At 39.8% G+C, this 25,879-nt stretch overlaps 1 protein-coding gene and 1 long non-coding RNA gene across 12 annotated transcripts in view; both read left to right on the top strand.

Moving 5' to 3' along the window:
• The window catches only part of LOC309615574 (histone-lysine N-methyltransferase SETDB2-like), an 83,033-nt gene that overhangs the window by 36,423 nt on the left and 20,731 nt on the right, over window positions 1-25,879 (top strand). For 4 of the 10 annotated variants that reach the window (XM_082365427.1, XM_082365424.1, XM_082365428.1 and 1 more), the window contains 4 exons: window positions 464-557; window positions 3,029-3,354; window positions 7,207-7,295; window positions 8,314-12,311. In XM_082365427.1, coding sequence (XP_082221553.1) covers window positions 464-557; window positions 3,029-3,354; window positions 7,207-7,295; window positions 8,314-8,449 — 645 coding nt within the window. In that variant the 3' untranslated portion in view covers window positions 8,450-12,311. The other 6 variants (XM_082365425.1, XM_082365430.1, XM_082365432.1 and 3 more) reach the window with 6 other exon arrangements.
• LOC309615725 lies at window positions 12,677-20,433 on the top strand. 2 transcript variants are annotated; one of them, XR_014237022.1, is made up of 3 exons: window positions 12,677-12,790; window positions 14,488-14,540; window positions 19,153-20,433. It is a non-coding gene; the product is annotated as an uncharacterized lncRNA (long non-coding RNA). The 2 variants fall into 2 exon arrangements; XR_014237023.1 differs by having other exon boundaries at window positions 19,145-20,433.

Raw genomic sequence — 25,879 nt, 5'->3', positions numbered from 1 at the left:
CAAGCGTTGTGCTCAGCATATACCCCTTTTTGAAAGTTATCATTACCATTTAAAGTGACTGCAGTGTCTGCAACTCACGGAGATAGGCAATTCCTTTAACCTTTTCTTTGAAGTAACTAGCCAAAGGGTGTTTTTAATCTTTGCACATCTTATAGTTGAAGCCAAATTTATAATCTGGCATCAGAATTGAGGGATACAGACAGGTGTATTTGAATTTTATTTTGAACTTATAATGCCTAAAGAGTGTCTTGACAGTCCTTATAATTTTCATAGCTGTTGCTCACTAAAGTGCCTAGGAGTAAAATACAGCCATAAGGGCTCCATCACTTCAGAGAGGCTTTCAAAACTAATCTAGTAGCTATAGCCTATGACGACTGACACTTGATGAAAGAGGCCTTACTGCTAAATTAAATTTTTTTTCCTGACCTAGGAAGTAAAGACATCTTCCTTGTTTTCTTTTAAGGGATTTACTTCCTCAGAGTCTGTCACCTCAGAAGATAATGGTGGATTTAAACCAACTCAAGTACATCTGAACTCTAAAGCCAAGGAAATGAGAGGTAGGCTTTGTTTCAGTCTGATTGCCTGCCTCTTCTGCCTTTTTGTCTCTCTTGCTCAGTACTTGTGGCTCATTTTCTCAGACTCCATAACAAAAATGTGGCATTCATCACAAGAGTTTCTACTGGTTTAGATCAGAGGTTGGCAAACTATAATTGGTGGGCCAAATCCAGCCCACTACCTGTTTATGTATATTACCTTTTAAATAATAACTGAGAAAAAATGGGAAGATAAGTAATACTTTGCGACACTTGAAAATTATAGGAAATTATAATTTCAGTGTTCCTAAATAAAGTTGTATTGGAACAGAGCCACACTCTTTCATTTACATGTTGTCTCTGTCTACTTTCACACTACAGCAGCAGAGCTGAATAGTCACAACAGAGACCATGTGGCCCACAAAGCTTACAGTATTTACCGTTTGGCCCCTTACAGAAGAAGTTTGCTGACCCCTGGTCTAGATGCCAGCCATGACTTGATGCATGGCAGGAGAATGGGGTGGTCAGCTCCAAGTCTGCATAGTCCATCTATGGCTTTGGAAGCATTGTCCGACGCAGCTATTTCCTAACTCTTCGTTTAGGCTCCTTAAAAATAAAGACACATCATTCTGCTGGAGTATTCCAGCCAGTGCTGCTGCAGGAGATGCTTAGCAAAAAGTGTGAATATTGCTACCCTGAGTGCTTATCTTTCAGTGTTACCGCACCTGCCATGGTTAATATTACAACCTGACGAACTTGGATTTTGGTTCATTTGCATTTCAATATATCCCTCAGTGGAGAGGCATTGCTGAGACATGACCCTCCGTGAAGAACTGGCCAACCATTGCCTCTTCTGCCATTGGGCTTCCTTGCATCTGCACCCCCAACTCCCCACCTGGTCTTAAAGGATGGAAACTGGGGGAGGCAAAGCAGCTCCTTGACAGAAAAGGTCTATCAAGAAAGGGCACTTATAATAATTTCACCTGTAGAGGAGGAAAATCTCTTTCTACCCATCTTAAGCTGTCTAGCCGGGGCCCTGTAAATTAGACTGACAAAAGACAGATTGACAAGAGAAAAACAAAAGTTTATTAGTATGCATATTGTACACATAACACGTGAGTACTCAGAGATGAGTAACTCAGAGAGGTGGCTTAGAACTCTGGCTTATCTAGCATCTTAGTCAAAGAACAGTAAATTTTTAGAGGAACAACAAGACAAAGGAAAAGGGCCTTGAATCTCTCGGGGTGGAAATTGTGGGAACCCAGATATATGTGAAACCAATGGTAGATAAAGGCTAGTTAGTCAAGTTTGCTATGTAGATTGCTCTGGTTCAGTCTCCAAGCTGATAAAGGTCTAAAGTTATCTCTGGTAATTAACTTTTGTCCTTCCTAGTATTATAGAAGGAGGGACACCTTTGTAAATTTATATCCTGCTTTTAGACAGATGGGGGGAGGGCTGAACTTTTCCTGTATTGCTGCTTAATTGCCCTTAGCTCAAAATAGTCCTTATGTCAGAGATGCATATTTTGGGATGACATTCTGATATATCACCATTTAATGCATGTGAGCCATACAACTACTGTTACTTTTGGTTCTTTTGTCATTTCCATTGACTGCTACAATGTATATAGCAGGCACCACAAAAATTAGTTATGCACTATTAATGGCTCACAAGTAACCCATGATTAAAATATGAGTACATGTAGGAGTAGCAGCCAGCAACAGTGATGATTACAATAAAAACATTAATTTTAGAGAAGTATAATTTCTTCGTGCCACTGAATTAGGTGACACAAATGACTTTTTAAAAATAAATCATTTTATTCCATTTGACATGCATTCATACTTTTGAATATTTTCAAAAAATTATTTCCATTATTGGATAAGAAAAATAAGTAGTTCATCTTCTTCTTAAGTACTGTTGTTTGTAAAAGTGTAATTATTGAATGATCATCTAGTAAAAACTCCAAACACTAATGTATACAAAACCCATAGCAATAGTTATTACTATTGGGACTTACAGAGTGTGACTCCATCAGGGTCTCCTCAGGCCTTTCATTGGTATATTAAAGGCCTAAAGTACTCCCTAAATAACCTCTCTGTTACAGCTGTTTAGAATACACTTAAATGCAGATTCCAAAATTGAAGAGAGGTAAGTCAGTTTCTAAGGAGTAGAGATTAAATATAGTAACAGGAAGCAACATGTATACAGATTCATAAAAAGGCATTGTTATGTAGTAGAAAGAAGGCAGGCTTTGGAGTCAGATATTTCTGGGTTTCTTACCCCACTTCTCATTACTATTGCTAGTTAGGTGAATCCCTTAAGCCTTCAGAGGCTTGAAGTATTCATTTGTAAAATTGGAGTACTGTCTACCTTAATACATTGTAAGGATTAGCAATAATTAGCACAGCTTGCATTTAACTAGTATTGTTACTCTCAGCACTATTGCTCAGCCAATTATATTTCCTGACAATTCCTTCCACAATGTTTATTAGAGGACTCAAGCTCAAACCAAGTTGAAGATTCTGAAGACAACCCTGTGATTGAATCAGATGTGATAGATATAACTAGATGTAGAGAAGAAACTCCACCAGGGGGCAGATGTCACCAAACAGTCACACTGGATGATCAGAATGAGATTCAAATACAAAAGCCCCAAGAGGAAAAACCTCCAGCATGTCAAAACCAGCAGGTCTTTTGTGATAAAGAGTTACCAAGTGAAACCAAGAATGCTTCATCTGATTCTCTAAAGAAGTTCAATGAAGGGAATGTGTTTTTATTGGATGCCACAAAAGAAGGAAATGTGGGCCGCTTCCTTAATGTGAGTATATGGGCTGAGGTTCCTATGTCTAAACACATTTTTTTTCCTAGGCTTCTTAACAAAATCATGAGGAAAATATGATTAAAAGACTCCAAAGCCAGACTACCTAGATTAGAATGCCAGTCCTAACCAACTACACTTCAATTTAAAAAAAAAAAAATGCCAGTCCTCCACTTACATGACCTGGGGCATGTTACTTGACCTCTCTATGCTGTATTTCCCACCCCTATAATATGGAGATAATAATATTAATAACTGTCTAGGATGTTGTGAAGATTAAATGTATTATATATAAAGTGCTTAAAAGGTACCTGGCACACAGTAAACATTTGCTTGAGAAAGCTATAAGAAATAGTAAGAAAATCATATATGTTTATTGAAAGGTTTTCAAGATTCATTACTTCAAAAAAAATCACAATGGGACACATAGAGTAAGCTTCTCTTTTGTGTCTTATATAATACAGTATGTCTTATTCAGAAATGCCTCTATCTATTCAAAAAAATCAGTTGGGGGTACTTATGTTTTACTCACTCTCACTAAGTTTTGAGTGGTTTAGTGGCTTAGTACAGAAAACCAGTACATTTATCAGAATATTGCATTTTACTATCTTACTCCTTTTCTTATTCCTAAACCGTAGTCGTTTTCTGTTTCTGTGTATGTTTGGGATATATGTAATGAGATTTATTTTTATTTATACAGAGAAATATTTATGATTTCTCTGATTTTAAGGTTCAAGACTTAAGACTCCTGGCATCTTCATGATAAGAGGGATAACTTGTATTATTGGCCATAACTACTGTGTAGGGTGGAATTGGAGTTACCTTGTAGCTTTCCCATCAAACCGCTATTCTATCCTGCCTCCTACCGTCACACATGCTTATCAAAGAATGTACGGTCCCAGGAATCCTACAGGAAAAAAAAATCCCCTCCAACCTCTAGTCCCAGTGTGTATATAGACTCTCCTTTCTTTGGCCAACTGGACCATGTGGAAGCCACCTGTATGCCCCCTACTCTCTGGGCTCCACTTTGTCCTTGCTTATCCTATCCAGGAGAGTGAAGAGGAGTCGTGGAAGGAGGATGGGAACTTTGATACCATCCACACATCTTTGGAAAGGTCCACTCTAGTACACTGACCCCTGGATATGGCCTTAATTTTTCTCTTTGATCTGTATCAGAGCGCTTCTTCCTCTCTGGGGTTGAATTAGTGGGGTGGGCAGCTTTGCTTTTTTCCCTGAAAGTAATGGGAAGCATGCATGGCCCATGATTCTTTTATGCATTCCCTTTGCTAAGCTCAACACCCCTTTTTTTTGGCCACGCCGCACAGCTGGCGGGATCTTAGCTCCCCGACCAGGGATCGAACCTGTGCTCTCAGCAGTGAAAGTGGAGTCCTAACCACTGGACCACCAGGGAATTCCCTCAACACCTCTTTAAAATGACTTTTGAGTAGTTTGAAGTTGACGTTCAGTGATTATTTTTATTTTATTTAATTTTAATTAAATTAATTTATTTATTTTTGGCTGCGTTGGGTCTTCATTGCTGCGCACCAGCTTTCTTTAGTTGTGGCGAGCAGGGGCTACTCTTTGTTGCGGCACGTGGGCTTTCTCATTGTGGTGGCTTCTCTTGTTGCGGAGCGTGGACTCTAAGCATGTGGGCTTCAGTAGTTGTGGCGCATGGGCTCAGTAGTTGTGGCTTGCGGGCTCTAGAGCACAGGCTCAGTAGTTGTGGCGCACGGGCTTAGTTGCTCCGCGGCACGTGGGATCTTCCCGGACCAGGGCTCGAACCCGTGTCCCCTGCATTGGAAGGTGGATTCTTAAGCACTGCACCACCAGGGAAGCCCTCAGTGATAATTTTACATGTAACTACGGTGCCATTAGAGGAGAAAATACTCTTAAGTAGGAAAATCTTTAAAACCAAAGAGCTTTTCTCCTTGCTAGATAAATCTGTTTATTTGGCTTTTTTCTTTTTCTCTCTCCTAGTTAGGAGGATACTTGGTTAACAGAGAACAGAACCCTCTCCTCCTTTCCTCTTTCCTACAACTGCTTTTCTCTATTCCACTTTCACTACTTCTACACTATTGCCAAACATGCTAGGAGCTATTAAACATGCCAGAAGAGCCAGAAGATCATTAAAGAATGATCTCTAGCAAAGGACTGTTGTGGCTTCCTTTCTGGTAGGTTATGTTGTATGGTGGCTGCGCTAGAACTATATGGTTGGTTTCACCAGCTGGGTCCATCCCTTGTTTATAGGAGGAAAAAAACAGGGCTTTTCTTTCTTTTTTAATTTAATTTTCTACTTAGATAATACATTCACATGATTTCAAAGTTTAAATAAAATAAAAAGCCTTAGAGAATACATACATACATACAGCCAAACAGAATTCTGTTTCAAGGTAGCTCTGACCCTGCCAAGTAGGCGCCATCAGTAAAGCTTACCAGGCCGAAATTGAAAAAACTGTGTGGACAGGAAGTTATCATTGAAATTTAATGGTGGCAAATATGTCTGAGGAATATTGCTGGGATTTGATCCCTTTATGAATCTGGTGATAGATGAATGTGTAGAGGTGGCAGCTAGTGGGCAACAGAACGATATTGGAATGGTGGTAATAGGAGGAAATAGTATCATCATGTTAGAAGCCTTGGAGAAAGGAGAAGGTCATGTTCAGCAGAGAAATCAGGTACTTATACAGGTACCGTTTCCAACGGGTCTGTTTGACTATATTGTAAAACTCAGGTCATATACATTGTTCATATTAAACTTTTTGTTTTGTTTAAAAAAAAAATGTACTCTGCCCCCATTCACCCTGCCCCCACTCCACCCTCTATAGTAAGATCATTTTTATTACTTTTTTGTGTATTCTTATAGTTTCTTTATGCAAATACAAGTAAATATAAATATATGTTCTTATTCCTACCCATTACATAAAAGATAGCATATTATATTTACCGTCCTACACTTTGTTTTTTTTAAATTAGCAACATGCCCTGGAGATCTTTCTAATCAGTACACAGAGCTCCTCGTTCTTTTTATTTATATTAATAGCTGCATAGAATTCCAGTGTGTGGATATCCTAAAGTTCATGTAACCAATCCTCTTTAGATAGCTATTTGGATTGTTTCCAAACCTCTACTGTTAAAAACAATGTTCAGGGCTTCCCCGGTGGCGCAGTGGTTGAGAATCTTGCCTGCCAATGCAGGGGGCACAGGTTCGAGCCCTGGTCTGGGAAGATCCCACATGCCGCGGAGCAACTGGACCCGTGAGCCACAACTACTGAGCCTGCGCGACTGGAGCCTGTGCTCCGCAACAAGAGAGGCTGCAATAGTGAGAGGCCCATGCACCGCGATGAAGAGTGGCCCCCACTTGCCACAACTAGAGAAAGCCCTCGCACAGAAACGAAGACCTAACACAGCCAAAAATAATAATAATAATAATAATAATAAAAGCTTTCATCATAAAAAAAGAAAGAAAAAACAATGTTCAATGAATAATCTTACACATGGATGCATGTGCAGATATATCTGTCGGATACATTTCCAGATACTGGATTGCTGAATCAAAAGATATGCATCTATAATAACGATTAATATTGACAGATTATCTTCTATAGGGGTTTGTACCATTTTGCATTTCTACTGGAAAGATGTAAGAGTGTCAAAACAGGGCTTTTCTGAATGGATTCCTATCGTCAACAAAATTGTAATGAGCTATGATATTCTATATACTAGTCAGGAAAAAAAGGATATAAACAAAAATAAGTTACATGTGTTGGAAACAGAATGGTATTCTAATGCTGCAAAGAACAAGGTATCAAACTTCACGCTATGTCTAACCTCTGTGTTTATTTTTTTTAACAGCATAGTTGTTGCCCAAATCTTTTGGTACAGAATGTTTTTGTAGAAACACATGACAGAAATTTTCCATTGGTGGCGTTCTTCACTAACAGGTTTGAAAATTTTTTTTATATGATTAATTTTGAAATTGTGACTTTAAAAATAACAATAGAAAAATATTAAAAGAAGATATATGCTATAGCCCCACATATCTGGCACCCTAGAATATTCAGTTATCCCAAACTGTTTGTGGTCAATAAAATTTTAAATAGCTGAAATTTTCATTCTTATCTCCTCTTAGAGTTAATACCTGGAAAGGCTAAGGATGGCAGGCCTCAGCCAGTTCAGTTCAGAGGATAAATGATGCAGAATGCTACATCTTTGAGTCCAAACTGCCCCCAACTACCACACCACATGCCTCATCACATTACTGGGTTCCACTGTTTGCAAAACACACTTCCTTCCTTGTGGATATTGACAAGTTTCTTCTTACTTATGATTTTAGTAGATTTGAAATAAAACTTAAATGATTATTCTTAATAACAGAGCATTCCTAATTGGTTGGTGTTGGAGAGATAGAGAAAACCATATTTTTGAGGATGGTTAATGATGTTAATATGAAAATTGATATAATCAAATTTGGTTCATTTGGTAGTTATTCAGGGTAATTTATGATTATTTTTAAAATTTCTACTTTCTAGGTATGTGAAAGCAAGAACAGAACTAACATGGGATTATGGTTATGAAGCTGGGACTATGCCTGAAAAAGAAATATTCTGCCAATGTGGGGCTAATAAGTGTAGGAAAAAAATATTATAAATCTGTAGCTAGTGCCTGTTCATGAAATTAGCTTATCAAGCTGAAATTAGAGCCATGCAAAAGAAACCCCAGTGGTCAGTGGAATTAATTTAGGTTATGATCCATCAAGAGAATTCCTCTCAGTTTACCCTTGTTGGGGGGTCCATTTGCATTACTTAGAAACGCTAGGAACAAAATAAGGACATTTTCATATGCATAGGGTATCTCTTTATTCTTACTGCTGTTCAACTGTACATGAGTAGGATGGAAGTGTATATTTTATATGAAATACTGCTATATAATTTGTAACTTATTTGTAAATTATATATTAAGAAAGACAAATGGGGCTCCCCTGGTGGCACAGTGGTTGAGAATCTGCCTGCCAATGCAGGGGACACGGGTTCGAGCCCTGGTGTGGGAAGATCCCACATGCTGCGGAGCAACTAGGCCCGTGAGCCACAACTACTGAGCCTGCGCATCTGGAGCCTGTGCTCCGCAACAAGAGAGGCCGCAATAGTGAGAGGCCCGCGCACCGCGATGAAGAGTGGCCCCCGCTTGCCGCAACTAGAGAAAGCCCTCACACAGAAACGAAGACCCAACACAGCCAAAAATAAAAAATACTAATAAATAAATTAAAAAAAAAAAAGACAAATGTCACAATTGATTTCAGCACTTATTGCTTTTGGAATTATCTTTGACTTTCATGGCCCCAAAGGGCCAAAGCTCACATCTTTACCTACAAAATTTATTTATGTTTAATTCCTGGCAGATAATTTACCATTGTGAACCATGAGGTGGTCAACAGAGCCTGAAGAATCTGTCGAAATTCACTTCATGCATATTACTTCCAAGTATTTTAATGCTAGTTGGAGAAGCTGTATCTGGCTCCGTGAAAGTGTCCCATCAGTCCGTTTGAATGAGAAGGGGGAGAAGCTCTCCTGTGGGGAAGGTTTTGGCACACTCTTTGCCATTCAGTTTCTTTTCCACAGATTCTCTTCACTCCTTCCACATAAACACAGACAGGAAAGGAGGGAATAGAAACTTGGAGGAATTAGAATATTTTTGTTCTAGATAGAGTAGAGCCTTAAGAAAAGGAAACTTAGAAAATAGTCAGACGTGGCTTATTTAAGCCAGAAGAGATTGTGCTGGGCAAGAATTTCACTTAACAGAACAAAACAATTCTACTGAACTGCAAAGTCTGAAACAGACCCTTGGACTGTCCTAGGCATGATGTGCAAATTATTTTCCTAGAGAAAAAGGGAAAGAGTTACTTTCCTCTAGGTTACCTAACCATGATTGTCTAGTGGAAAGAGGATGAGAATCTCCAAGAGTTAAAACTAATTTTACCTATAACAAAGATGTACATTTGGCTGCCAGGAACTTCCCACTAGGAACCAGGGTGGGAATACTAGCTCAAAAAGGAGTAATTAAAAGTAGCTCTGGTTTTTGAGGGTTTTTTTTCTTTTTTTTTTTTTTGATCTTGATTCTGGGTTTAGTTTGGTTACCTTTCAAACAAAAATCTCTTCTAAGTTTGGACCCGATTAATTTCTTTAAAATATTGAACTAAATAAAAATTTAACTTGAAATTGGTTTAGAGAGTGGGAAACCAAAGAGCTAGGAAAGGGAGCAAAAAATTATAACCCAACAGCCTGTAGACAGATGAGGAAAGTTGAGAAGTCCATTTATTCACAGTAAAGATGCAGGAATTTTAGGCAATGCACTAAAATGAAGTGAAGACACTTGATAAGTATGGAAAATGTTTTTGTGCAGAAATGGACATCTTGATCTGCTTCATTCTGTACTGGTTCACAGCTGTCATCTTCCGTCAGCGTCCTAGAGATTCCCTTCGTCTTCCCTATGTCAGGTCTGTTTCTAGTTAAATCCCGTTATTTCCCCTTTCCTTGATTTACTCCCACATATTGGTGAAGCACATCCTCCAGTAGCTTTTGAAAGGGAAAAATGAGAGGTGAATATCTTGAGCCCTTGTATGTTTGAACATGTTATTTTACCCTTACACTTGATTGCTATTTTGGCAGGGTATGGGTACTCAGAGTTCGTGAATAGCTTCCATACCCAATTTTGAACACATCTGCCACATTCCAATGTTGCTGCTTTGAAGTCTGAAAATGTTCTCACCTCTGGCCTTCAGGGTGACTGTTGGAAGTCAGATAAAGCCGTTCTTTATCTTTTGTATATGTGGCCAGTTTTTTTTCAAGCTTATAGCATTCTCTTTGTTGCAATGTTCTGTTCCCAGTAAGAGTCAATTTTCATACCTCATACCAGGTGCTTGGTGGGATCTTTCAATCTGAAAACTTTGTTCTTCAGAGAAATTTTCTTGAACTATTTCTTTAATGAAATAGTTCTGTTGTCTGTTATCTGTTGTCTCTTTCTAGAATTCCTATTTATCTAGACATTAGACCTCCAGGATTGGTTCTCTCATTTTCTTATCTTTTCTCTTAATTTCCAGCTTTGTCTTCTTGCTCTGCTTTCTGGGAGATTTCCTCAACTTAATCTTCCCAATTTGTCTATTGTGTTGGGTTTTCGTTTGGGGGGTTTTTGGGGGGTGGGGATTGGGTTTTGTTTTGTTCTGGTTAGGTTTTTTTTTTTGGTCTCATTTTAAATTTCTAGAGCTCTCTGAATGTTTTTTTTCTTCAATATCCTATTTTTGGTTCATGGTTGCAGTATCTTATCTCTTTGAAAATACTATTTATATAGTGTAACATACATACAGGCATTCATATCTATATTTTCTTCTTCCTGAATATTCTGTGACCTGCAAGGTTTGTTTCTGTGTTTTCCCTGTATGTGTCCTTTGGTCTTTGTCTTTCATGTTTTAGGCTTTCCTCAGTTAGTGATCTTGGCAGTCTGCTCATTCTTTTTTTTTTTTTTTTAAAAATAGGGATTTTTTTTTTAACGTCTTTATTGGAGTATAATTGCTTTACAATGGTGTGTTAATTTCTGCTGTATAACAGAGTGAATCAGCTATACATATACATACATCCCCATATCTCCTCCCTCTTGTGTCTCCCTCCCACCCTCCCTATCCCACCCCTCTAGGTGGACACAAAGCACCGAGCTGATCTCCCTGTGCTATGCAGCTGCTTCCCACTAGCTCTGTATTTTACATTTGGTAGTGTATGTATGTTCATGCCACTCTCTCACTTCGTCCCAGCTTACCCTTCCCCCTCCCCATGTCCTCAAGTCCATTCTCTATGTCTGCGTCTTTATTCCTGTCCTGCCCCTAGGTTCTTCAGAACCATTTTTTTTTTAGATTCCATATATATGTGTTAAGTCTGCTCATTCTTAAGAGTGGAACACTGAAAAGCTGAGATTATAAACTGAGAGCGGGGTAAGTGTGACGGTCCAGCCACCGCAGGGGGTCTTTCAGGTCCCCACGGAGACGGGTAAGGGACTGAATAGCACCGTGAGTATGGGGTCAGAAGGACCAAGACAACTGATGGTTGCAAGGCACTTTATTTAGAATCTACTGAATCTTATATAGACAGAAGAGGAGCTCATTATTAGACAATGAACCCATGGAATTGTTTATCGTCTCAGTTCAGTCACTATCATGGACGTCAACAAGTTTACAACAACTATCCTTGAACATTATCTTCCCTTAACCAGGCAGACACACAGCCCCCAGCCATAAGGAACAACCAGGACTCTCAGTTCCCTGAGGTCTCCTGGCTTGAGATAGCTTTGCTAATCTCTTTTACATTCCTCAGGCCTGGGAAAAAGAGTGCATTCCAAGGTGAGGGCTTTGCTTTTTGTGAGAGACATACTGTCTCCTCCAGGAGTTACCTCCGGCTAAGACTGCATTCTTCCCACAGGTAAGGGGCTCTTCAGCTGCTTCACCTGACCTAGCTGAGCTATTCAGTTTCTTATCCAGTCTCTTTAGGACTTTCTGGCCTGGCAAGGAGTACTCTTCCATCTTACTGCTTGAAAGCAAAAAAACTTTGCTGCCAGAGCGTGTTCTTTTCTCCCGTTCTGCAGCTCCACACTCTTGCTTCTGTAACGCATTTGTGTTTGTCAAGACTATCCAAGTTATCCTTTTTAATATTGTTCTCTTTTCTGTCCCCAGTTTGCCTCCTTTCCTCTCTTTAAAATCTGCTCAAAAAGCAAGACCTCCAGGAGTTTTCCTTTGATTAGTTCCTCAGCAAACCACCAGCTATTACATGCTTCTTTTACAGAGCAACTTATTTTTTAACTGTAATTTAATTATATGCGTTTGTGTTCTCTACATGTGTATTTGTTCCATGCACCAAAAACCTTGTCTTGTATGGTGCTGTGTACCCAATGGGTGCTAAATAAAGGCTTGCGACTGGCAACTGGAATTACTCTGTTAATTCTGCGTCCGTTTATGATAGACCTGTTTACGCCAGACTTGGTGTGGTGATACAGTTTTTAGAAAATAATGGATAGACCCTCAGAAGAACAATCATTTCTCCAGCTGAGTCCAGGGGCTTCGGCCACCTTTACTCCGACTATCGGTTAAGTGGGCGCAGGGTGGGGAGCTCCTGGCATGATTTTTTTTTTAAAAAAGCAATTCAAATTCAGACTCAGATCTGGAGAAGTTGCGAGTTTCTCTTTGAGAACTGTATCTGCAAAGCCGAGGTGTCGCTTCCTGCTCGGGACTTTCCCCCGGGCAGGGGAAATCAATCATCATGATTTCGCCAAAACGGACTTCCGGCTGCGCGGGCGCAGTGCACAGCCATGGAGCCGGCGGGACCTCCCGAGCCCGAGTCGGGCTGCGGCGCCAACTGGTCCGAGGCGCGGGCTGTGCGGGACGTGGTCCCCCTCCCAACCGGTGAGTACTGCTCGGGGGGCGGTCAGGCGGGGAGGGCGGGGTCCGGCAGGGGCAGTCGGGGCCCAGGGCAGCTCCATGGTCGCCGCCGCTTGGGGGCCCGCGAACCCGCCTCCCGAGACAGCGCTGAGGTCTTGCTTGGCTCAGCAGCCCCTCGGCCCCTGGGCGTCCACCGCCGGCGGCCCTGCGCCCAGACCGCTGCCCAGGGCCTCTCGTAAGGGGCGGGTTTGCCTTCCGTTTACCGTTTACGGTTTACGGTTTACTGTTTACCTCACCCACTGCTAATGGGACAGCCCATTGCTGCAGTCCTACAACGCTAGAAATACAGCCAGCAACGAAAACCGAAAACCGAAGGAAATGCCTGGGCGTTTACTCTCCCAGCGCGGTTCCACCCGCCCCTAAAACAATGCAGTCGGAGAAGTGCTCTGGGGAGGAAGGCTGGAGGGGGACCCCTCTTGAAGAGAAGTGGTCAGCTAGGTCTCAGGAAGCAGTTTGAGAAGTTCCCACAGAGAATGTAACGTTTTGGAACCATCCCCTCCTTTCCATGTAGTAGTTCAAGTCTGTGGCCCTCTCCTTAAGTGAAGCAACAGCCTTCCGACTGGGCTCCTTCCCTGCATCTCAACGGATGTAGAGCGCGTACCGTGTGCAGGCTCAGCGCCAGGTGCGGGGGATGCAGAGACGAGTTAGGCAGACCCTGCCCTAGAGAGTCTAATAGGCAACTCGTGTGTGACCTGTTGAGAACCACAGAGTCGCAAATGAGGGGCTCCTCCAACTCAGTCTGGTGTTCAAGGAACATCCTATCTTAGTTTTAAAGAGAAAGAGTCACCCAGAGATAGAAAGGTTGAAAAGGTGGTCCAGAAAGAGGTGAAGACTCGAAAAAATGCACCAGCCACAAAACATCAGATGTGGCAACCACAAGCCAAGCAGTTGACTATTTCATTTAGGTAGTGTGTATACAGAATGCAAGATGAGGAGTTACTGGAGATGAGCTTCCATCCTGACCTTTTCCCCAAACTCCAGACTTGTAAAACCAACTTCATTAATGCCAGGAACGATCTCAAACTGAGTATGTCCCAAAGAAAACTCCTGTTTGCCTGCACACACACACACACCCTCCAAACCTGCTCAACCACTACCAGCCTTCCCCATTCCATTCACCTGGCTGCTCAGACCAAAACCCCAGTGCCATTCTTGGTGCCTCTCTTTCCTCCTTACCTCCCCCAACTAATGCATTAGTCAGACAGTCAGTTCTCTCTTCAGAATATATCTCAAGGCTGGCCTCTTCTCACCACTCCCATCACTGCCATCCAAGCCACCATCATCTCAGGCCTGGACTATTGGTCTCCTGGCTTCCACTCTAGCCTCTCATACATACAAGCCTGCACAGTAGCCAAAATGATCTTTAAAAAACAAAAAGTAAGTGTGATTCTCCTACTCAAAGCCCTCCAATAGTCTCTCATTACTTTCAGAATAATCTTACTGTGGCTACAGTGTACCCCATGTCCCGATCTGATCCAGCCCTACCCATCTTGATGACTCTGCTACCCCTCACTGCACTGTGAGTCCTCTAAGCCCCCACCATACTCACATATCTGCTCAAGTGTACCCTCCACAGCCTTGCCTGCCCATCCTGTTTAGAAGAGCCCTCCCCCACCCTCATTAATTTCTGCCTCCTTCCCCTGCTCTGTTTTTCTTCATAGCACTTAACACATCCGGAAATAATACTTGTTTGATGTCTCTGTACTACTAAAATGTAAGTTCCATGAGAGTTGAAATTCACATCTTATTCCCTGCTTTATTTCTAGTGCCTAAAACTATACATAGTAGGTTCTCATTAAGTATATGTTGAAGGAATGAATTGGGTTGTATGTAGCACTAAAGAGCTTGGCTTCTGATCTTTAGGTGATAGAGAAGGGTTTTTAGCAGGAGAGAAACATGGGCAAACGTACATTTTAGATCACTCTGGCAGCAACGTGAAGAATGAAGTGGAGTCATGACAGGAAAAGCAGAAGGAAGGAAATGAGATTATCAGAATGAACCAGGTAGAAGACAGTGAAGGCAGGGCAGTCCACTTTCCACTCTGCTGCCGGAACTCACTCTCAAGTGCACATGTGCACACGCACTTACGTACACACGTGCCTACACAGAGATCCGGTCATGGTACTTCCAGTGTTAATTAGGACTTGTGGGCTACAAATAGTACAAAATCAACTTGATGTCATTTAAGCAAAAGGGATGTTTGTTACTGGAAAGCAGGGAGACCACACTCACAGACCCCAGGAACATGGATGCTATAGCATTTATCAGAAAGAGCCAGGAAATAGGGCCTGAGAAGCCATCATAAACTTTGACAGCACTCAGAGCATCTGCTTTGTTCTCTTTCTTTGGTCCCCTTTTCCTGATAATGGGATAGGAGATGGCTACCCTCACAGCTTCTCAGTTTGTACATCTCCTTCTTCAAGAAACCAGCCCAATCTGAACTAAAATCTTCTATTCTGAATTCTGTATATCTGGGAGATGGGCAGGTAGGTCCTCTGGGACTGTCAGCTGTGCCTAGGGAAAGCGAGTCACATAGTGTGAACATGCCTGCCGGGGCTTATCCCTGTGTATGATTGTGAGTCAAATGGATACCCTAAAGAAGTCCACTGAACATCCTATTCCCTGGCTGTCTGCCTGCCACCCCTCCCTTACAACACGGACATCCTTATTTCTCTTTTCACATTCTGAAGCTGTCCCCAGTAATGCATTCTGGCTATCCCAAATATACATCCTGCCAAACTTCTCCGAAAGTTATATCCAGTCACACCATCCAGAGACAATGTGATGAAGCCATTCATTTTCCAAGTCCGTTACCAAGCCTCTAGGTAATATCTACTCCCCTTCTGTTTTGGTCAGTTCAGGTAGGCAGTCACTGGACTCAGTAATAACATCTACACATCTGATATACAGTGGCAGAACTAAAATAGTAAACTGCAATGAAAACTATTGATCAAAGGAGAAAAGAGGAAGGAATTTCCAAGCCAGCACCATAAATTGGCTGCCAGTCCAGAACATAGACCATACCCTATTGGAAGGGGATTGTAAGTGGAAGTATAGGGTTAGTGAATCTCATTCTATCAGTTTCACTCATTTCTTTAGTGGTGGAACATGTTCCTTGGCCATCCTATCTGACTACCCCAGATTCTATCCTCTGGGTGGATTGCCCTTTTCTGGTGAGCTTTAAGACCATCTCTTGGAAGAGAAGCATTGGGAAGACACCCCTGCAGAGGCTGTGGCCTTAGCAATCCCTTCCCAGGTGGAGCTGAGCCTGGAGATTGCTGGCGAGACTGCCACTGTTGGTTTGAGTTAGTCGTAGTTCATGTATTCTTGGCTTATAATTTTTCTTCAGCTTCATTCTATAGAACCTTTCCTGGTTACCAGTTTCATTTTTGAGAATTCTCGTTGAGTCAGTCTCTGTGAGTCCTTAGGCCTGCTAGACCCGGTAGAAAGACCTTGGGGAGACCTACATATCTTCGTTATTCTTGGTCTCAACTACTGATGGAGACCAATGAACTCTTCCATAATATGGAATGTCCCAGCCCCCATGATACACCTGTCCCTCACTGTCTGAATCTATACAGTTCCTGAGTGCAGATAGTGAGGAATATCAAGTTATCCAAATGTATTTGGTCCATGAGTTTCAGATAATGTGTAGCAAACGTTCAGATGTGAGGGATGCCTGTCTGTGTAAAAGCCTCTAATGTTACTCTCCCAACTACAGAGAGTTCTGTGATCTCCCAGTCTAGAAGAATAAACAAGTTAGAATAGCCAGGCTCTTTTAGGAAATTGTGATGAGGGGGTTTTAGCAGGAAAAAACTCTTAGGTGGAGCCTGTGTGTCCACCTTGGGTTTCTGTCTATCAGCACTGGAAACTCCAGATCAGAGGACAGCGATGTTGCCACCACCTCTTGTGTTCCCAGGTGCCAAGACCCTGCAGACTTGGGAGTGTAGCTCAGACAGGCGGAGTCCCCAGAGCAAGCACAGGGGACCACACTCAGGTATCAGCAGCCTGATAGCTCAGCCCGATGCAGTTCACCTGTCTGCAGGTGCAGCTCTGCACAGGAAAGGGTGACACTGCAAAAATGCCTAGCTCTTACACAAGGGGTGCTGCATAGCCTATCAAACATTATCATATTTTTTTATTAGGGAATTTTAGCACTAGTAATTTAACTGCCTGAAACTTTTGTTTTAACCTATGCTTTACAAATTTTAATGTCCACTTTGAGTGTTCTTTTAAATAAGAACACAGTATTTAATCGAAGTAGATTTTGGGTCCAAGGTGAATAAAATTTGGGGATATTTTTTTCCCATTTTCATCCTAGGATGGAGGCTTTGTGTGGTCAGATATTAAAATACATTCTAAAACCTTGAAAATTGTCAAGTGTTGTATTGGTGGGGGAAGTGACAGATCAGTGGAACAAATAGAAGTATGTAGAACAAATCTAAATATATGTAATAATTAAATATATGAAAAAAGATTTTAAATCAGTGGCTAGCCATTATGAAAATAAGTTAGATCTCCATCTCATACTTTACAATAAAATAAATTCCACGTTAATATTCTAATGTAAAAAATAAAATTCTAGAGGAAAAGAAGAGGTGTCTTCTAAGTTATGTTCCCCCCACCCAGGAGTGAGAAATGATAAAGGATTGATATAATTTCATCAAACAAAACCTTTAAACATTCTGTATATCAGAGAACATTATAAACAAAGTTAAAAGGCCACATGTATGATTAACAAAGAGTTAGTATCCTGGATACACCACAAGCTCTTATAAATCAGTAAGGAACTAGTGAATAAACCAATAGAAAAATGGACTAAGGACATCAGTGCCAGAGAAGAAGTGCAAATGCCACCTTATGGTAACTTAAATTCATAATCAGAGATTATGATCCACTTCTCTCTGCACTTTGTGTTCTTTCTTTTGACATGGTCATCTAACCTTCTGTCCCAGCTGTACCTTTCTTTATAGTATGTTTTTAAATCAGATAGGTAGACACCCTGTCTTTTTTTGAAAGTGTTCTTCACTGCCCTTGCCTATTTATTCTTCCAAATAATATTTTTTTTCAAGTTCTTTAAAATAACCTTCTTGGGATTTAAGTTGAAATGGCATTAAATCTAAAACTTATGTCAACTGAAGAAAAACACACAACCTAAAAATTGCGAGTTATGTTTTATTTGGGGTTAGGCTTACTGAAGACTATGGCCTGGGAGACAGCCTCTCAGCTCTGAGGAACTGCTCTGAAGAGGTAAGGGAGGAGCCGGGATATATAGGAGTTTTTGCTGAAAACAAACATGTAGTCAAACATCAATTACTGCTAATAACAAAAAACAGACATCTTAAGTTAATGATTTTAGTGCTTTTCTAAGTATGGGAAGATGCAAGACTCTGGGCTTATTGAAATTATTCCTTAGAAATGTGTCGTAACTGTCTAGGGCCAATATCCTGTTTTTCTCCGTCCTGAATTCCCCTCAGGACACACCATTGTTGGGGGGGGCGGGGTTTGCTGCAGTGGCTGATGGCTTGATGTCGGGCAACATTTTTTTGTCCGCACTTACCTGAGATAGAGTTGACAGCATTATAATGTCCAGCCTTCCTATCCAGGTGCACCGTATTTCTCTCCATGTTGAAATGGAGCTTAAAACAACTTTTTCATCATGTTATCCCCCTGTTCAAAAAATCCTTCCTGGCAGCCTTTCACCATCTGTTTCTCAAATTCTTTTCCAGCTTCCTTTGCATGAACTCTCCTCTTCAGCCTGGCTGGTTTTCTGTCTCCCAGTCAGACCTCTTGGTCTCTTACATATCTCTGCTTCTGTCTGCAACGTCCCTCCCACCCCGACCCCCCTTCCTCTCCATCTCAAGGTTGTACCAGCTCAAGGAAGTGTCCTTGACAACACTCCATCCCACAAGGAGCACTTCCTCCTCTGTCCATAGCGTATACTGTATTTCCTACTCAGCAGTTACTCGTGCCATGTATTCTGTTATTTTATTTTCCAGAATACTATTTGGTCTCCTTGTTTATTTTGTAAGCTTCTTGCAGGCAACAGTTCTGTCTCATGTTTTTTTATATCCTCTGCTGTGCCCTTGCGTACAGTAGCCACTCTCCACATATGGCTCTTGAGCATTGAAAATTTGGCTTGTCCAGTTGAGAGGTGCTGTAAGCACAAAACACGCTGGGCTTCAAAGACTCAGTACAAAAGAATGAATTAATTGTTTCCTTAATTAAATGTTGAGAGCGTAGTATTTTGGATATGTTTAGTTGAATAAAGCTTATTAAAATTAACTTCACCCATTTCCTTTTGCTGTTTTAAATGAGGCCCCTAGAAATTCTTCATCTGCACCTGTGGCTCACATTATGTTTCTGCGGACAGCGCTGGTCTAGAGCTCTCAGCGCAGTGACTCTCGTACAAGAGGTGCTCCCAACTCAGTGGTGGTTTGAGATGAATGAAAAGCAGCAGTTAGCCCGTTTCATCTCATCTGAGGAGTTTTGTCTCAGTCTCCACCCTTTTTCTTGGTTGATGTGATCAGGAGAATTACTAATTTGTAGCCCTACTAAGTAGCACCCAAATCCAGGAAACAGACGTTAATTAAGGAAGAAACTCATCTGAACGTGAAATAAATGCTAGCTCCAAAGTGAGGTCTTCTGACATTGTGAGATGCAAGATGTAATTTAAGAGAGACACCAAGAGATCTTACACTTTTAAGTAACAAAAAGGACTTTCAGGAAGCGCTTAAGCGGTTAACCTCATTTAAATTAAAACCTTTCGCCATTAAATGGTTAAATGAGTTTTTGTTTCAAAACTAAAATTTGAAGATAAAATTGAAAGTGCTTTTTGCTACAGAAAACTAAATGAATAACAGGATGAGCATTGGAAAAGGCAAAGAAATGTTAAATGGATGCTTGTGGCCAAATTAATAGCAAACTAATAGGTTAGAGAAGATTGCCTCTCACCGATGCATCCAATGGATATTGGGAACAGCTGGCTTTTTTCTCCCTCTGTCTCTTCCCTGTTCTTCCTAGCTCTCCTTCTCTTAAGCTTCTTTCCTTTCTTTATTCCTCTCTTGAAAAAAAAAAAATCTGCTCCTGCCTTCATGTATCTTTCTCTCCTAGTTTATTATAATGCTAGATTACAGCACATTTAAAGTATATTGCTCATTTACTTCTTTAATTCACCCCAAATTTATTTTTGAATATAGTATGATATAGGGATCTAAATTATTTTTTACAGGTAGTGAATCAGAGCATTATTTCTTGAATACACCATTGTTTTCTTGTTGATTTATAATGTCAGTAATTATTATTGAGAGCTTACTATGGGCAAGGCAATGCTTTGAGAGCTTTGTATTTAAATTCCTGCTTAGGTTTCTTAAGTAAAGGTTTTCCTCATGTTTAGACATTTTAAATGAAACATTTTTTTCTTTTCTTGCATTAAGCCATTTAAAAAAATACAAAGTTGCTTTTCTACTTGGGTCCCAATATTTTTTTCTCCCTGGGAGTTGAGACTCTCTCATAAAACAAGTTCCCTGCCCTCTACTTTAAGATGGGTGGACGAGTTGCGGACACCAAGAAATTCCACTTTTCCATTTCTCATCAGGGATGTTACTTTATAGGTGTCTTTCAGGTTGCAGAAAAGTTGCAAAAAAGGATATGCGCGCTTTGCCCCAAAGACCTCGAGTGTAGTGTCCTGTACTTTGCACAGTCAGAGAATATAGCTGCTCATGAAAACTGTTTGGTAAGTTACTTGAAAACACATGAGTCCTTTTAGGGAAGGACATACCAAAATAGATAAATGTACTCTGGATACGACAAAGAATAACACGTTGGCTGCCCATGGTTTGGGCTTTTAAGTGGGGATTTGGGGAGCATATTTTTCCCTTTTTAAAGTTTCAGATCTTAACACCTTATGATTACTTTTAGTTTTATTTATAACTGATCAAACACACAAAGAATTATGCTGGAGTTCCTTTAAAGATATTTTAATTATTTCAAATATAACAGATACCCATAGACACTTCACCCAGATTTATAAAATCATGATAGTATATGATATTTGCCTCAGCTTGATTTTTTTTTTTTAAAGAAAAAAAAAAACATAGATAGTTAAGGACTCTCTCTTCTCTCTGTTCCCTTCTCTCCATCCCTCCCCAGAGGTAATCACCATCACAGATTCCGTGTTTCTTATTATCTTGTGTTTTTAATTTTATGCTCCCACCACGTTTAAGTATTTATAAACAAATATATTGTTTTACATGTTCTTGGAGTTTATAGAATTTCTATCAGATTCTGTGGATTATTGAGATTTATCCATGTTGATAAATGTAGTTCTAATCTTTAATTTTAAATGTTATAGTATTCCATTTTATGACTGTAATCACCATTAAAGTATTCTGTGAATGAGCATTTATGGTTTTCCAGTTTTTTATGTGACTAACCAGCTGTCATAAATATCCTTGTATAGGTCTCCTAATTCACAGGAGAATTTCTCTGGTCTAGGGCACTTAGAACTGCTGGACATAGGAAGGGAACATTTTGCACCTCATTAAATGTGCCAGATTGCTCTCCAAAGGGATCGTACCAAGTTTGACTTCCACTATTTTGGAGTTTGTTTCTCTTCTTCCTTGTCAACACTTGATTCTATGAGATTTATTTATTTTTTTTTTGGTATGGTAAAAGTATGTTTAATTTTGTAAGAAATTGCTGAACTGTCCTCCACTGTGGCTGTACCATTTTACATTCCTACATGCAATGAATGAGAGTTCATGTTGTTCGTATTTTTTTAATTTAATTTAATTTATTTATTTTTATACAGCAGGTTCTTATTAGTTATCTATTTTATACATGTTAGTGTATATATGATGTTGTTCGTATTTTAATTTGTAATTCCCTGATGACATATGATGACATGTGGTGTTGAGCATCTTTTCATATACTTATTTGCCATTTGTATATCTTCTTTGGTGTTGTCTGTCCAGATCTTTTGTCCAATTTTTAATTGGATTGTTATTGTTTAATTGTGTTTAATTGGGTTGTCTTATAATTAACTTTTAGGAGCTCTCTATATCTTGGATACAAGTCCTTTATCAGATATATTTTACCAATATTTTCTCCTAATCTGTGGCTTTTCATTCTCTTTACAGTGCCTCCCTGGATCTATGGTTTGGTGTCTATCATGATACTATGAGATTTTCATGTTTTCCTCTCTGATGGGTGTGAGATGGTCTCTCGTTGTTATTTGCATTTGCAGTTCCTAGATTACTTAGTGAGCTTGCACCTCGTTTGCTGTGCTCCTGTGTGGTTCTTTTTTTCGATTCTGTGATTTGTGTTCATAGACTACACTTTATCTTTGAGATCTTAGTTTTGCTTATATGTATTTTTTCACATATAAATAAATTCTAATGCTTTATTATATATGTTTGCTTTTAATTTTATTTATGGTGCTTTCTGTCATACAGAAGCTTATAATGTAATTAACATTCATCATTATTTTCCTTTATAATTTGTAGGATTTTCCCCCTAAGAAATTCTTTTCCGAACTAAGGTTCTATCTTTTTTCCAAAAAGTTTAAAAATTTTGCTTTTCTCATTTAGCTTCTTGATCCAACTGGAATTTATCTGGATTATAGTGTATAGTAGGGACCTACTTTTAGTTGTTTTCTTTTTAATGCGATTAACCACCTCCCCCAGCACTATTATTGAAAAATCTGTCCTTTCCTCACTGATTTGTAGTGATAATAATGATAACTGTTGTTATTATTTGGTGTTCACTGTGTAAGGTAATGTTCTGGGAGCTTAACCTATATTTAACTGTTAATCCTCACAACTACCCTAAGAGGTAGGTATTATAATTACGCCCAAACTAAAGGTGGAACAACTGAGGCACAGAGAAATTAAATCACTTGCTCAAGGTCACAGGGCTGTAAGTGACTGAGCCGGGACTCTCACCCAGCTATCTAGTTTCAAACCCTCATGTTAATCCGTTGCTCTAACAGTATTGTCATATGTGCACAGATCTCTTTCTGGCTCTCCGTTCTCTTCCATGGTCACTTGTGTATTCCTGAGCTGGTACAACACTCTTTTTTCTTTCTTTTAAACAAAATACGCATTTTATTTAGGTTGAAATAAACTATACAAAATTGATTTTCTTCACCAAAAATAACAAGCAATATTTTCTGTATTATTCCTAGATAAACCACAAAACACTTATTTTTGTAGGTTTTCTAGGTTTTGCTTGTAAATCAAGATGAGGCAGTAGATACAGTCATGGAAAAAGACAGAAGAAAACAGACAAAATCAGTTGTCAGTATCCATGGCCTCTGATCCTGTCTTGACCGTGAAACAGAAGTGTTCAACGTATACCTGCCAAAAAGCTTATGACGATGTAGGCTCAGTAAAGGAATGTAAACGGCAACAACCAGATGTGGAACAACAATGGCAGGCTCTTCCATTCAAACTTTAACTATAACTTGTTCCTTTAACTTCATTTGATAAAGACAAAATCTACACTGAAATTCTTGTTTGGCGAGCTCACACGTTTCTGTTGCAGTCTGATAATTTTCTTAACTGTCCCTTACAGATTTTTAACAGCATGCTTAAAACTCCTACTATTCAAAAGTCAGTCATGAGCTTCATTATAATGTTTTATGAAACGTATTCCTTCCTCCCATACCTCCTCAAAATTTATTTCTTCAAAGAGCTGATAACTCAGTACCTGACAGTTGGATCCACAGTGATGTTATGTCTAAAATGACTTAACTAATACAATTCCAAAGTGCCATTAGCAGAGATCACACAGAGTGTAACATGGTACTTTCAATGCTGTCTTCTGGAAGAACAGTTAGGTCTCCAAAGCATGGGCATTCAAACAGGCCATTTAAACAGGCAGGTTATCAGTGACTAATGAGCTGGTACAACACTCTTAATTACTATGATTTTATGATAAACCCTGGCTATTTTTTTGGCACTTTGAATTTTGGGATCAGCTTATCAGGTTTCACAGAAATTTCTATTGGAATTTTAACTGGAATTCCACTGAATTTATAGATGAATTTGGGAAAAAATAGACACTCTCATAATATATTAGTCTTTCTATCCATTAACAGGGTATGTCTCTTCAACTATCCAGATCTTCTTTGATGAATTTCAAAAATGTCCAGCAATTTTTTTCTATAGAGGTCTAGAACTTTGGGTTAGGCCTATTCCTGGGTTTGTTTTTTTGTTTTGTTTTGTTAATACATTTTTAAAGTGAGCTATTATTGGTATATACAAACACTGTCAATTTTTATTTATTTTTTATCTCATCCAACAATCTTGCCAAACTCAAATCTAAAAGTCAGATTCAGCTGGATATTTTTTTTTTAACATCTTTATTGGAGTATAATTGCTTTACAATGGTGTGTTAGTTTCTGCTTTATAACAAAGTGAGTCAGTTATACATATACATATGTTCCCATATCTCTTCCCTCTTGCGTCTCCCTCCCTCCCACCCTCCCTATCCCACCCCTCTAGGTGGTCACAAAGCACTGAGCTGATCTCCCTGTGCTATGAGGCTGCTTCCCACTAGCTATCTATTTTACATTTGGTAGTGTATATATGTCCATGCCACTCTCTCACCCTGTCACATCTCACCCCTCCCCCTCCCCATATCCTCAAGTCCATTCTCTAGTAGGTCTGTGTCTTTATTCCCGTCTTGCCACTAGGTTCTTCATGGCCCTTTTTTTTTTTTTCCTTAGATTCCATATACATGTGTTAGCATACTGTATTTGTTTTTCTCTTTCTGACTTACTTCACTCTGTATGACAGACTCTAACTCCATCCACCTCACTACAAATACCTCCATTTCGTTTCTTTTTCTGGCTGAGTAGTATTCCATTGTATATATGTCAGCTGGATATCCTCATCTTTAAATAAAGATGGCTTTTTTTCCTTTAAATTTTTGGGCCTCTTAATTTCTTTTTCTTATTTGATTGCATTTTTCTAGAACATTGTGTTATAGTGGTGATTAAAAACATTTTAGTGAGCCTTGTCTTGTTTCTTATATTACTGGGATGCTTCTAGGTTTTATCATTAAATTTGTGCATACTTTAGCTTTTTAATACTTTTACTTTATTAAAATTAGGAAGTTTCCTTTTATTTCTAGCTTGCTACAAGTTAAAGTATTAAATATTATGAAATGCTTTTTTCTGCATCTATTGTAACGATCTTCTGGCTTCTTTCCCTCTCTTTCTCTGGCCATGCACAATGCTAGATGCTTTATTATTTTTTTTTAAAATTTATTTATTATTTATTTTTGGCTGCGTTGGGTCTTTGTTGCTGCTCATGGGCTTTCTCTAGTTGCGGCGAGCGGGGGCTACTCTTCGTTGCGGTGCGCAGGCTTCTCATTGCGGTGGCTCCTCTTGTTGCAGAGCACAGGCTCTAGGCGCGCGGGCTTCAGTAGTTGTGGCTCTCGGGCTTAGTTGCTCGCGGCATGTGGGATCTTCCCGGACCGGGGCTTGAACATGTGTCCCCTGCATTGGCAGGCAGATTCTTAACCACTGCGCCACCAGGGAAGTCCGATGCTTTATTTTTTATATACACAATTTTTTTAAATCTCAAACTTACAGAAAAGTTGCACATACAGTACAAAGTACCTTTTTTGTTGGAACTGATGAAAGAAATATTCACATATTGAGATATAGGGAAGTCATTCTGGCTTATACATGAGTTAACTTGAATTTTATGTTAACTAAAATAGCCTGTTTGTGGCCTATCAAATATACACTGTACATCTGCTTTAATTATTAGAGAAAAGGACACATTGACCAGAAGTAAAGAATGTCCATGTTAAAAATAAAGATTACATGCCCCTCCTCCTGGGATGCCAATGCTGGTACTCCTTTGATGATAAGACTCCCTTCCCAGGTTCCAAGGCCATACTGACTCACTGTGTACATGCTAGTCTGTTCTTTTTTTTTTAACCTTGAAGAAATGTAACCCTGACTCGTTTAATGCTCTTTGTTCTGACAAGATATGAAACTGTGCTGGAAGCAGTGCTTGTCCAGGGCAGTTTCTCAGA

This window comes from Balaenoptera borealis, assembly GCF_965194805.1.
Source record: "Balaenoptera borealis genome assembly, chromosome: 18".
Classification (NCBI taxonomy): domain Eukaryota; kingdom Metazoa; phylum Chordata; class Mammalia; order Artiodactyla; family Balaenopteridae; genus Balaenoptera; species Balaenoptera borealis.
This window is presented reverse-complemented; position numbering and strand designations above follow the sequence as displayed.